This window comes from Lethenteron reissneri, chromosome 5 (assembly GCF_015708825.2).
Source record: "Lethenteron reissneri isolate LAM-NWPU_2019-01 chromosome 5, ASM1570882v1, whole genome shotgun sequence".
NCBI lineage: Eukaryota > Metazoa > Chordata > Hyperoartia > Petromyzontiformes > Petromyzontidae > Lethenteron > Lethenteron reissneri.
This window is the reverse complement of record NC_083783.1, coordinates 10746898-10759968: the sequence shown is the minus strand read 5'-3', so window position 1 is coordinate 10759968 and position 13071 is coordinate 10746898. Positions and strand designations below refer to the sequence as shown.

At 52.7% G+C, this 13071-nt stretch overlaps 1 protein-coding gene across 1 annotated transcript; it reads right to left on the bottom strand.

The window, feature by feature from the left end:
- Positions 1–40: 40 nt before the first annotated feature.
- On the bottom strand, positions 41–12309 carry SPATS1 (spermatogenesis associated serine rich 1). Its single transcript, XM_061568334.1, has 7 exons — positions 12088–12309; positions 11452–11500; positions 9064–9134; positions 8154–8267; positions 7646–7763; positions 6357–6419; positions 41–3237 (listed from the first exon to the last, which is right to left on the bottom strand). The coding sequence occupies exons 2-7, from the start codon at positions 11484–11486 to the stop codon at positions 3111–3113; spliced, it is 528 nt and encodes a 175-aa protein (XP_061424318.1). The 5' UTR covers positions 11487–11500; positions 12088–12309; the 3' UTR covers positions 41–3110.
- Between the last annotated feature and the right edge of the window lie 762 nt (positions 12310–13071).

Genomic DNA, 13071 nt, shown 5'->3' with positions numbered 1-13071 from the left:
TTTACATAGCATAGCAATATTTTTGATAGCAATATATTGGGGGGGGGGGGGACATTTTGAGCATATTTGAAAATTGCGGGGGATGTATGTAATATATATTATAATTGCGGCCTTGCTGTATTGTACTTCTATGCCGCCGAGCCGCCCAGCGCGGTGAAGTATGGTCGAGTGACCCTGGAGTCCCGCGCGGTGCGGGAGAGGCCCAGTCATCCAGCAGTGGAGTGACACAGAGGCCGCACGCGTTGCATTTAGCAAACAACAACAAAGACACCCTCAGTAACACTGCCTCTACAAATGTATGAAGTGGAATGTCACCTTCTTAGGTTTTTTCGGTAAAGTCACGTAGGTAAAACATTAAAATTAGTAAAAGTAAAATAAAATAAAAAAAATACAAATCACGACGTTTCGGAGGCAACACAAGCTTCCGTCTTCAGGTGGAACCGTCACAGCCATGACAGCTGTATCAAGTAAATAAGAATGAAATGTCACCGGTGACGTTTTCAGCAAAGGCCATTCTGCATATGAAGGGACGTTGCCCAAAACGTCGCCTGTTTATATATATATACATTTATTTCAAGGCCATGGTGATATTTGATAATGAATGCGTGGAGTTTTTGCTGTCAACTGTGCTTGTGCAAACCACTGCCAACGCAGCAGCAGCACCACCAAATGACGTTACGTTGAGGAGCATGGAGCGAACGAAACTGCACACGAGCAGGGCTGCCGGGAGGGGTGACGGCACGGAAAGAGGCCACATTTCCCTGGGCCTCACACAAAAGAGGGCTCCGCAATGGACAATGTTTTTTAATGTTTGAAGGTCATGAATAAGGACCACCACCACCGCCACGTGGCATTATCTCCCTGGGCCTCCACGGACTTTGGGTGGCTCTGCATAAGGAGGCAGAATAAAGAAGAGGGGACGCCACTTAGATGTGGACAAATATGATGCGAGTGGACCGATTCCTGAGTTTCGGCCACACGAGACGGAATCCTGAGAAATCACCGAATCGCGGAAAGCGAGGATTGTTGGATTGTTGCGTGGCCATCAACGATAGCCGGGACCAGCGGTGTCTCAACCTGTGGGTCAGGACACTCACTTTCAACTTTCAGGGGAGGGCTAAAGTGCAGGTTGGGGAGTGGATGCCGTGCAGGAGAAGTTTTTTTTTTTATGTGCGTGGGCAACGTCGGTGCCACTTTGCGCCGACACTAACACACCAATGCACAATACACCCCTCACTAGCACACACCTCACTAGCACACACCTCACTAGCACATACCTCACCAACACACCAATACACACTTCACTAACACGAATACACACCTCACTAGCACACACCTCACTGACACACCCCACTGAAACAAAACGCGCTAATTCACGACACGGAGCAACTGCCTAACAACACGCACAATTACACAACGTGAAACAGAGATGCCTTAGTCACCACTCCTTTGTATTGTGTGGCCCGAGCAACTGAGGGGGGGGGGGTTGGTTGGGGGGCCGGAACACAAAATACATTGAGAGCTGCTATGCCTAGAGGTGACGATGTCGGCGTTAAACGCGTGACAGATCATCATGATGAGGAACTCCATCCCCCCAGATTCAAACCCAGGATCCGAGCGAAGCCTGCTCACCGCCTTCGACGTGGCCATTAAGACCACCCCCCCCCTCTAGCCGTTGTTAACAACAACAATTGGAGCGTTCCTTTTCTCTATCCTGTCTCAGTGGCACTTCGCGACAATGTTTTACGTGACGTTCTCAGGATGATTAAAGGTGAAATATGTGTATGTGCCCGCCGGTTATTCAGAGGCTTTGGCCATTGGTAACCGTCTTCTTGGTTATTTCGGTAAAGTCACGTAGAAGGGAAATAATAAAATAATAAAAATCAAACATAATAAAATAATTATCACGACGTTTCGGCCACAACGCAAGCAGCCGTCCTCAGGTGAAGACCTGGTCTGTCGGGGAGACAGCGTTTTAGTATGTTTTATTTTTATTATTTCCCTTCTACGTGACTTTACCGAAAGAACCAAGAAGATGAATCCCTGCAGTCACGAAAGCTTTAAATCATTGGTAACCGCTTCACAACTTTGTCTGAGAGCGTGGATGCTGCATAGCTGATAGTCCGTCAGTAACGTGTTGGCCACGCCAACTCTCGTAACGGCATGACCCAATGTTGAACGTCAACCTCCGTTGGCAAAGTTGTGTTGCTATCGTGGATTTACGCCGGATAGAACTACACGTTGATCAAAGAGGAGGCATTTCCCTAAGACGTGGGAGACGTGGACCAGAGCGAGCCGAGTATTTTCAATATGAAAATGCGTTTTGCCCCAAACAGCGACCCGGTCAACTTAGCGCACGCTTTCGAGAACAAACGCGCGTTGTAAAGCTTCACGATTTTAATCCTCACTCCTTTAGAACTGCTCTTTGTGTTCAGTTTGCTGTCCTCCCCCCCGCACCTCTGATTTATGAAGGTTGCTTTACGTACGGTGCAAAAGAATGTAAACATACATCTACAATCAAAGGACCCATGCGTGTGGATGATGATTTTTCATAACCTGTCGCGAAGTTCTAACAAAGACTTATTTAAATTGCCTACGAGTACTCGATGTTACCTACTTGGCACCGAGACCAGACAAATAACCCGACGTCTAAAACACACGAACCACACGGAGCGGCTCTCCGGATATGGCTTGCGGGCTCGGTTACCTCCTGAATATTCGACGGTTCGCACCACATGCCGCTGGGAGGGCTTGAACCTCGCGGGATTTCCACGCGCTACGTCACGAAGTTCAGTTGCGGGAAGTAAAATGCATTAACCTGACGAAGCTCTCGGCACACGGAGCGAAACGTCGGACATCACACCGAACGGGCCATGCGGTAGTTACAACCTGAAAACCACATCGGAGAGCCGTCCACAGAGAGGTGAATTTCTCACTTCATTATTTTTTTTTCATGCTGTGCGCCTGCCTGGCTTAAGAGAGCCGTGGCTGGCCGTGACTTGCCGTGGCTGGCTGTGACAGGCCGAGGCTTGCCGTGGCTTGCCGTGGCAGGCCGTGGCAGGCCGAGGCTTGCCCTCCATCGTAGTGGCTGGCAAAGCGAGCGGCCCGGCTCAATCGCGATCTCCGTCGAGGCGGCGATGGGACGCTCGCGACGGGGGCTCCCACTTGTCCAGGGCTTGCACCTCCATCATCTCCAGCGCCCTCTGCATCTCCTGGGCCTTCTTGCGATAGGGGGTGCTGTGTGCACGGGGGGGGGGGGTGACACCAGGGCACAGGGGTGAAGCACAGCGGCTTGGGTGTGCGAACTCTGTCCTTACTTTATTTTTCTCTTCCTTCCCCCCTCCCCCCTTCACTGGAATAAACTTCCCCCTCCACATCAAACACTCACCTTCGCTCATTCGCTTCCGCTCCTCACTCAGAACTCACCGATTGTTCCCGAGCTCACCCCACGACCCGTTAACCCCCCCCCCCCCCCCCCTTCATAACCGCCACTGCCCCTGTCCCCTCTTCATTCTTCATATTCTCATCGTGTGGCTCTCACTCATCAACCCCCATTCATTTCATCCACTCGTCAATCATCGTTTACCGTCGTCAATTTCGCGTTCACCGAATTTCCCCCCCTCCCCCCCATCGCTTCCTCTCTCACATCTATTTCATTCACGTCATCCCCACCATTACATTCACACGCTCGTCGTCGTCGTACCGTCGTTCATCAACGATTTGTAACACAGCGTCTTGGTGAAGGCGCTGCCTGTATCGACAATCCGCCGAGATGGCGTCACCGCGACTCGCCACGCGCAGTGTCTGACGCTCGTGTCGGCAGGAGATCTCGGGACAGATTCAGCTTCCATGGGTTGAGCGAGATGAGCTGGCAGACGTACCACCTGTTGCCCATCCCCCGCCCAACACTCGCTGCGTTTTATTCGCCAGGCACTCCGCTCGTTGTTGTGAGCGTCGCTCCTCTGCCCTCCCGTTGTTGTTGGGAGGACTGCCTCCAAGTGACCGGCAGCCTCAAGGTCGCACCTTGCCTGGCACTACCCAGTAGCAGCGTCCTTCACGAGCCTCCCCCTCTGCAGAGGCCGATCTTGACGCTGCTGGTACCGGTCTCCGGCAAGTCCACTCAGCTCCACATCCTCCCGTAACCAAAACAGCTCCATCTCCTCTCTAGGCCGTGTCACTCACTCGCCCATCCACGCACTCACCCACACACTCGCCCACTCATCCACCAGCTCCATCTCTTCTCTAGCCCGTGTCACTCACTCGCCCATCCACCCACTCACTCGCCCACTCACCCATCAGCTCCATCTCCTCTCTTGGCCGTGTCACTCACTCGCCCATCCACGCACCGACCCACGCACTCGCCCACTCACCCATCAGCTCCATCTCTTCTCTAGCCCGTGTCACTCACTCGCCCATCCTTATTGCAGACCAATTCAAACCTTATCGGTCACCCCGTGTCCTTTATAAATTTCAACGTTCATCCCACAAAGTCCCATCACAAGGGAGTAACACAAACAGACAAACCCATTTTTTGCCCTACTTTAACGGCTGTACGCCGTGAGGATCTACACACGCAATCTCCCTGTACAAGAACACGGAGTGACCCGTGTGGGTTGACAGCCGCGATGTTTGTGTGCCTTCGTTTTACTTATGTTCATTGTTGCGCCTCGGGAGGGCGGCCGAGACCTCGTGGAGGGAGAATCCCTGGAGCCTGCGGGGAGGATCGCACCTCGAGGTCCTTCCCGCAACTCCCCACGATTCATCGTGCCGGAAACTGTTAATAATTGTACTTTGTAAAATGTTAATTAGTTCATTTAGTATGCTGTGTATATACAGTATACTGTGTGTATACAGGGGGCTTCAAAAAATATGGGACTATCGTTTTTATTGGCAAACTGTAACGTGATAACAAATGTAATGTTCATAGCTTCCAAAGTAAAAGTCTCCACGTGCTCACCGTCGTTGTCAACACGTGGCCTGGAATCTTCTCCAGGTGGTCTCCAGAGCCCGCAGGCAGCACAGTTATTGTGGTGTTGTTGCACATTTTCAAAAGTCTTAATATTTTTTTGAAGCACCCTGTACATAAAATAACTTGTTTGATCATTGAAGGGTTTGTCTGTTGAGCAACTCCCCACAATGCATTGTGCCGGCAACGGTTAATAATTGTACTTTGAATGTAATTGAGTTCATCTTGTAGTAATTAAAAAATATTTTATTAATGTAACTTCATATACCTATTAAAAAACACCACTGCTCATTAGATAATATTATGTTTAAGTAATTGTCATCACAAGGCCCCATTGTACAAAGTACAGTCGCCAACTCTGATCATCCACTCCCTACACACACACACTCCCTACACACACAGACACTCCCTACACACACACAGACACTCCCTACACACACACAGACACTCCTTACACACTGCCCAGTCGCAGCCTCCTTCACGGGGCTCCTCCACAGAGGCCGATCTCGACACCGCCGGTGCCCAGCGATTGGCAAGTCCGCTCAGCGGCGTGTCCTCTCGTACCGCACCAGTCCATCTCGACATACATACACGTAGCAGTAACATGCAATTCGGGGCCCCAGCGGATAAGAGGAGTTCTAACTGCGCGTGCAACAACAACAAGAGACGAGAGGGGAGAGCACGAGGATTGGCGACTTGGCGTGGGAGCGTCGTGCGCGCATCGATGCACCGACCGCGCCAGACGGGGGCGACGTGAGCCCACGCGCGGATGATGTTTAAGTGAACGGCGCTCTTGACTCGGGAGAGATACACCTTCACTCATTACACCCCGACACACCCAGTGGACGTGGGGTTAGAGGCGCAGGCGCTGCAAGTGCCGGCTCACGCCACAGCTGTGCGGGAGGTCCTCCACTCTAGAGCGCCCGCTTCTAGAGGTGGAGGGTGTTTGGCCGAAGTCTTCGACGTGGCCAAAGTGTACTGCCCGTCGCACCCTCGCACGCGTGGGTCGCTCGCGGCACTTACCCCAACAGCCTGTTGAGGCTATACGGAGGATCTTTGTCTCTGTGTGGGGGAGCGGTGGTACAGCAGTTAGCGCGCTGCGCTACGAACCCGGCGACCCGAGTTCGAATCCCGCTCACGGCCACCCCCTGTGAATCGGTTCTGGACCTCCCCCTAGATTGACTCAGCCTCAAATTATCACCTGCTGCGGTGTGTAAAAACATCACCACTGGGGAGACAAAGGCGGTCGGGCGTGGTGCTGGCCACCCACCCCCTCGTGAGCCGCAGTGGCGGCCTTCATAGGGCGCTGCTCGCCGCTCGCTCACAGCACTTTGACCCCCGCCCCACAGTCTGTTCCTGGCTGTGCTGGGGCGTCTCTGTCCGCACATACCGAGGGACGCTGGGAGGCGGCTGCAGAGGGATGAAGGTGTCGGCCGCGTGCTTCGCCCCGGCGCTGCGGACACGGGGAGACAGCGGGCGGGTTGAGTTCTCTCGCGTGACGCGGCTGCTTCTCTCTCTCGCGCGCGTGGCGCGTGTCACGTTGGCGCATTGCTCGACTTTATCTTTGCTTTCGTCAGTCCGGTGACTCACCGGGTCACACTTGCAAACGAGACATCCCTGGCCTATTGAGGTGACCAGTGCCGGTTTAAGCTCGTGCGGGGCCTGTAGTACATGCTGTTATAAAGGGGCCCTAAATTATAAATAAAACACACAAATATTAAAACACAAATGTTTAACTAGCACAGTAAAGTAATTGTATTTTTTCATTTGCTATACAGCCAGATAATACGACAAATCGCTAACCTTCAACACCCGGTGGTTCGTAAAAGTTGAAGGCGGTATAGTACTATAGTAATAGAGCTCGTGCAGAATCACTGAACCGGAATTGATAGCTTGAAAGCATTTAGCCGGGTCCGTAACTACATGTGGAGCTACCTGTGCTGCTGGGATAATCCGGCACTGGAGGCGTCCTCAGCTGCCTAAACATTTAAACACGACTGCCAATAACACAACCTAACAGTAAAAAAAAAGTTCGTGTAGATATGGCAGCATCGTTTACTGCGTCACACAACGCTGCGCAATCTGCAAATGTGGAGGCGCGTATAGCTGACGATGGTTTCAGCCAACGAAGGAGCGTGAACGCATTTGTAAAGAAACCGGAACCCATGGGTGTGAGGGGGCAACGCTGTATCCCACGCAGATGGAAACAGGCGGCGCAGTCCACATCTTGCTGCACCGCCCTCTCCTGGCGAGCCACTAGAAGGCGCCTCCTCGATACCCGACCTCCAGGGGAGGGGGGGGGGTCGTGACATCTGTCGCGGTGACCCACCAACCCTCGCTGCTGCCCCCACGGTGCTGGACTACGGGCAGCAGTCACGTGCTGCAGCAGCAGCAGCAGCAGCCGCGTAGCCACCACCACCACCGCCACCACCACCACCGCCACCACCACCACCGCCACCGCCGCCACCGCCGCCACCGCCGCCGCCACCGCCGCCACCACCGCCGCCGCCACCGCCACCACCGCCACCGCCACCACCGCCACCACCACCGCCGCCACCGCCGCCACCGCCACCACCGCCACCGCCACCACCGCCACCGCCGCCACCGCCGCCACCGCCACCACCACCACCGCCACCGCCGCCACCACCGCCGCCGCCACCGCCGCCACTACCGCCTCACCTGAATCTGGGCGGGGCCCTGGTGGAGCCCAGGAGGTGGAAGCCGGCGCTGTACTCCACCGCGCGGTACGCCTTGTCGCCCGCACTCACCACCGGGACGCCGTTGCGCCCTGCGGACGCTGCGCACAAAGACAAAGGTCCCCCGGGAAGTTTGGGGGGGACAAGTGCGGTGAGCGAGCACTCTTTGGAGGCCGGGACGGCTCAGCGGCTCGCCCATGAGGGCGTGTGTGTGTGTGGCACACGCGGGCGGACGTAAAGGGGGCGGTGATACGATTCAGCGGTCGTGCATTCGTCGCTTGTTGTGGCCGTCCTGGTTAATACCACGGCGCGCATTCACCGTCTCCTTCGCTGGCTAATAAAGGTCCAAACTTGCCAATTTCGTAAAATGCCCGCAAATGACTCAATTGGGATTACACTTAGCGAACTTGGCAGTGCCCCTCTGAAAGAGAGTCTTGAGACGTAGGTTTTCCTGGCTAAACAAGCGTCGTGGTAATATGAATACAGTGTACCTGTCTCCGTTCCAGAGCACTGGTAAGGAAGGCATCTCTTGCCGACGTAGCACACCTTGTCCAAGCCACGGGGATCGTAAAACCCCCACTCTGTGTGGGTGTTACGGTTCGCCTCTGTTGAACACACACACAGGAACACGCACGCAGAGACCCGTGAAGACACAATAACAAAGATCCCCCGCATAGCCCGGACATACTTACGAGGCAAGTGCTGTTAGCGAGTAGCACCTACGAAGGCCGGCACGGCACACAACGGGGATGGGTGGCCAGCACCACGCCCGACCGCCTTTGTCTCCCCAGTGGCGATGTTTACTACACACCACGCCAGGTACTCATTCGAGGCTGAGTCGACCTAGGAGAGGCCCAGGACCGGTTCAGATAATCGTCATTGTTGTTGGCCGTGAGCGGGAATCGAACTCGGATCGCCAGGTTCGTAGCGCGGTGTGCTAACCACTCCGCCACCGCTCCCCACAACTGCACGTACACACATGCACACATGCACACATGCACACATACACAGACGCACACGCAACACATGGAATCACTGCAGATGTTTTGCCAAATATAGACCGGAGCAGCGCGTGCTGCGAGCAAGCACCCTAAAAGACACGTCAGGGGGTGGTGGTGGTGGTGGTGGCGGCGGCGTAGTAAAAAAAAAGCTGAAGGGATTTTCCAGTCCACGTGAGCAATCCAGACTGTGCAATCCAGCCTCGCATTTGCAGCCCTGAGCCAGCGGTGGAAATTCCACATTGCTCTGGCAGAATGTTGGGTGTGGGTGGTGCTGAGTCGGTCCATGAGATGGCCACCGCTGACTTCCCGGCCCGAGCTGTGTGGATGATGGGCTGAGTCTAAACTCGCAGCCGTCCGATTGAGGGCGGCCAGCCGCTCCTCCTGCGCGCATCTTACGCACGTGGGAAATGTCTGATGAAGCTGACTTCCTCCGGAAACAGGATGAACTTGGCGGGTCGGCTGGACGCGTTCCTGCAAATAAAACGCGCGATGGGCTCTGAACTCGTGGCGATGTGTTGTCTCGGGCAGCGCCGAGCGGCGTTACGTAAACTTGGAGGCAAGATGTATCCCGAGCGAACGCCGCGCCTGGAAGTGCTCAGATGTCACAAGGAAGACGCAAGTGTCTTCGAGCGATGCATGCAAGAAATGCCTTTAAACTTTTAAATAATAATATATAACAAAACAAAGTCACGTATTTATCGTTGAGAGTGCGAGGGCGTCATGATTCACGCAGCTATTTTGGCCATCATTCTGCCACATTCTGGCAGAATGGCGGGTGTTTTCGCACAAATTGAACCCATTGCTCACTTTTCAATTCACAAGGCTTCCGATCTTGCCCGACGAGAGGCGGCGTGAAGCGCCGCTAGGGGCACGGTGCGTGGGGTAGGAGGCTGCGATGCCAAAAAGGCGTCTGGCCCATCGGTGGAAATGTAGGGCTTTGGCTCCTTCTGGAGAGCGCTGAGGATCGGTTTATTTTGTTTAGCCAGGTGAGAAATTAAGAGTTGAATCCATAATAGAGGTTTTTTTTGTTAGATCGCGTGGCTGTAAATGTGTCGTTAAACCCCGCCACCACCCGACACAGCCAATGAGTAAGGTTTGTCACGTAAACAGAGCATGCCAATTCGTTACTCGTACAGCACAGCGGTGTGTTGGAGAGTAAAACCCACAACATTTACAATTGGAGTACGACGTCTCGCCAGTAATTGCAACCAGCATCATCAGGCGGACAGCAAGAGTTGTGGAGAAATCCTCCTGCTTCGGTCTTAAGTCGAGAGTTTAACTAATTAACTTAAACTCAAGAGTTGACGTTTATTTGTCTGTCACCGCGGATTATCCCGTTTGGCCAGCGTCCTGACTCCGTGACACGGGGACCGGTGGTGCCGTGGGGGCGCAGCAGCAACAGAACCAAGATGTACACAAATAAACGTCGATATTGCAGAAAACGAGTACGGTACGGTCCTTAAAAGAATGTTGCAGACCCACATACGTCTACGTTTGCAGGAGTGACTGAGTGAGTGGGTGGGTGAATGAGTGCGAGTGAAAGAGTCAGATGGTGAGTGAGTGAGTGCGTGACTGAGCGAGATGAAGAGTGACTGAGTGAGTGAGTGACTTCAAGTGTGTTTTGTTTAACCCATGCAGAAGAGAAATCACGAGACCAGAGTTGAGTCTCATTCGCAAGAGTGACCTGGGTGACGGAAATAACAAAACAAATATAACAACAACAAAAAACCAACGCGTCCGTCATAAACAACGTGGCCGTAAAAGCAACTATATATTCATAATAAAGGTTTTTGGGTTAGATCGCGTTATTTATAAATGTGTCGTAACCCTCCACCACCCAACATGGCCAAACAGTAAAAAATGTGTCACGTTGACAAAAGACAAATAGTTCACTACTTTAGCCCATCGGTGTGTTGAAGAGTGAATCAACATCATATCAAATTTTGAGTAGTACGACGTTTCGCTGGTAATTACATCAACCAGCATCATCGGCCAATTTGCCAGAATGGTGAGGCACTCCACTTGCTCCCGGTCTTAAACAGAGCAGCACGGTGACGTCATCTTTTAACCCAATCTGGTACAGTGATTTGAGGCTTACGACACTTTTATAAATATACGCGATCTAACCAAAAAACCTTTATTATGAATAATATTGGTCGCGAAAATCTACGTGTTAAAGGAACTATATATAATAATAAAAAATCGGCGACGTTTTGAGCAGTGGCTCTTCTTCAAGGCACAAACTTTTTGGCCTTTCTGTTCATGGCTATCACGAACGGCCACTGCCTGGAATGTCACCTGTCATAACTTTATATTTTCGGGCAGAGTTGGGCCAGGTAACCACTCGGATGGGCGATCGCCACCACGTGCCACGTGTGGTCAGCCGAGTGCCATGCAGAAAATCCACAGTTGAACTGCACTTTGCTCCACAGGGTATGCCGGCCATCCAGGCAAAGGGCCCTTCTTCATAGTGAAAAGGGGTCATTGCCCGAAACGTCGCCGATAGTTTTTTTCTTTCCCTTTTAAGGCCACACACAGTGTTGTTGAGGAATGTGTTGAGCTTTGTTGTTAAGTGAGTTTGTGCACCGACTGCCAATGCAGCATCATCGTCATCAAGTTTTCTCTTTAGAGTGCCAAGGTCAACTCCACCACGCCTACATAGAAGGTGGCTACATTGCCTGCAAGTCCGCACAGATGGGTAATGAGTCCCACTTGCTGTAGTGACACCAACTGTTGACCCCAAAGGCACGAGATATAACAGTTGTCCACCACAAGCATGATGTCTCACCTGTACTGAGTGTATGACCTCAAGCCGAGTTCCATGGCTGATCTCCCTCCTGAATACACAAGCACAAACATTCGCTTATAGTAAGACACAAAGACAAAGATCCCCTGCGTAGCCTGGACAGGCTGATGGTGCAAGTGCTGTTGGCGAGCTAGCGCCTAAGAAAGCCGGCACGGCACACGAGGGGGTGGTGTGGCCAACACCACGCGTGGCTGCCTTTGTCTCCCCAGTGTCGCTGTTTACCACACCGCACCAGGTACTCGTTTAAGGCTGCGTGGACCTAGGGGAGGCTCAGCACCGGATCAAAACTTCGGTCGCCCGAATCGTATTGCGGTGCGCATCACGAACCCGCCAGTGCGCTAACCACTGCGCCACCGCTCCCCACAAGGAGCGAGTGCACAGAGACAGACGGAACGCACAAACAACAACAACCCTTCGCCACCGAGTGGCGATGACGTCACCACAGCGCTTGTGCCAGGCTAGGTGCACATGGGAACACTCCGTATCACTAACACACGCACCTACACTACCGCACACAAAACAGTACTATACATTATTAAGTCTGTAAAATAATATATGAACAACAACAACAACAACACATGCCATTGATAATAATAATACTAGTCAGGGTCTTCTTACGTAGAAGTGAGTAGCTCGGAGCGCGAAGTGAATGGTCTCAGACGCGCTTGAGTCACCTTGCCCGGCACCGTGATTGTTGAAGCCTCGTGGCCGTCGCTATGGCGACTTGCTAAGAGACCTGGCCCCGAGTCTGTGGCTGCTGCTATTGCTGCTGCTGCTGCCACGCTTGGGTGGCGGCTTCCTCACCGCACGCGTCCGTCGCGTCGACTTCGAGACCCCGACGTCATCTCGCTCGCGGCTGTCGAAGCGCGGTCGAGCTGAGTGGCGACGTCTTGAATGGGACGATTGGCACTAAGCACGAGACACAAAACACACAGCAACAAATCAACAGATTCGTGAAGAACAACACCGCGTGTGTGTGTGCGGTGTGGTTTTAAAAGGAAAACAATGTAATAGGCGACGTTTCAGGCAATGGCCCTTCTTCGTGTCAGGTGCACATAGGGCGGCCGTAGAGACGGAGCGGACGACGAGAGTCGGAGATCGCGGCGCGTGTTCACGCCAGGGGGTTCTGATGAGGATCACATCCACGACATTGTTTTCTCATCACTACTTTTGTAAATAGGGAAATGAATAGCTGCACTCATAGCAGCCAACTGAGTCGCAGACAACCCTTACAATAATCAAAGCGCATTACTACGAAACTCGTTTATGTTTAAATCTGACATGTTTCTGCCAAAAAGGATTTAAAAACAAGCATAGTGTTTTCCTCTTTCTGGCAATAAAACAGGAGGTGTTCACATGTTCAAACACCAAATAGAAACCTTTTGCAGGAACCAGGCCTGCATGAACCACACACAGGACTTGTCGTGAACATGCAACCACAAACCTGCTCTGATAATATTTGCATTGTCTGTGAAACTGATTGGCCTACACCAGAGACAGCCTACACTAGAGACATCCTTCTTAGCTGTCTCTGCTCGACTGATGGAGTCTTTGTACTGTTCGCCGTTTGGCGTCGTTCTCTGGTCTGACACTCCACATTAT

Bases quoted from the DNA above. Each gene is read 5' to 3' on its own strand.
- SPATS1 (XM_061568334.1), bottom strand. From the start codon at position 11,486: ATGGAACTCGGCTTGAGGTCATACACTCAGTACAG. The intron at 8,268-9,063 runs GTGCGTAAGATG...TGTGTTCAACAG, and splicing joins CTTCATCAGACATTTCCCAC to AGGCGAACCGTAACACCCAC. The intron at 7,764-8,153 runs GTACACTGTATT...CTTTGTGCGCAG, and splicing joins GTGCTCTGGAACGGAGACAG to CGTCCGCAGGGCGCAACGGC.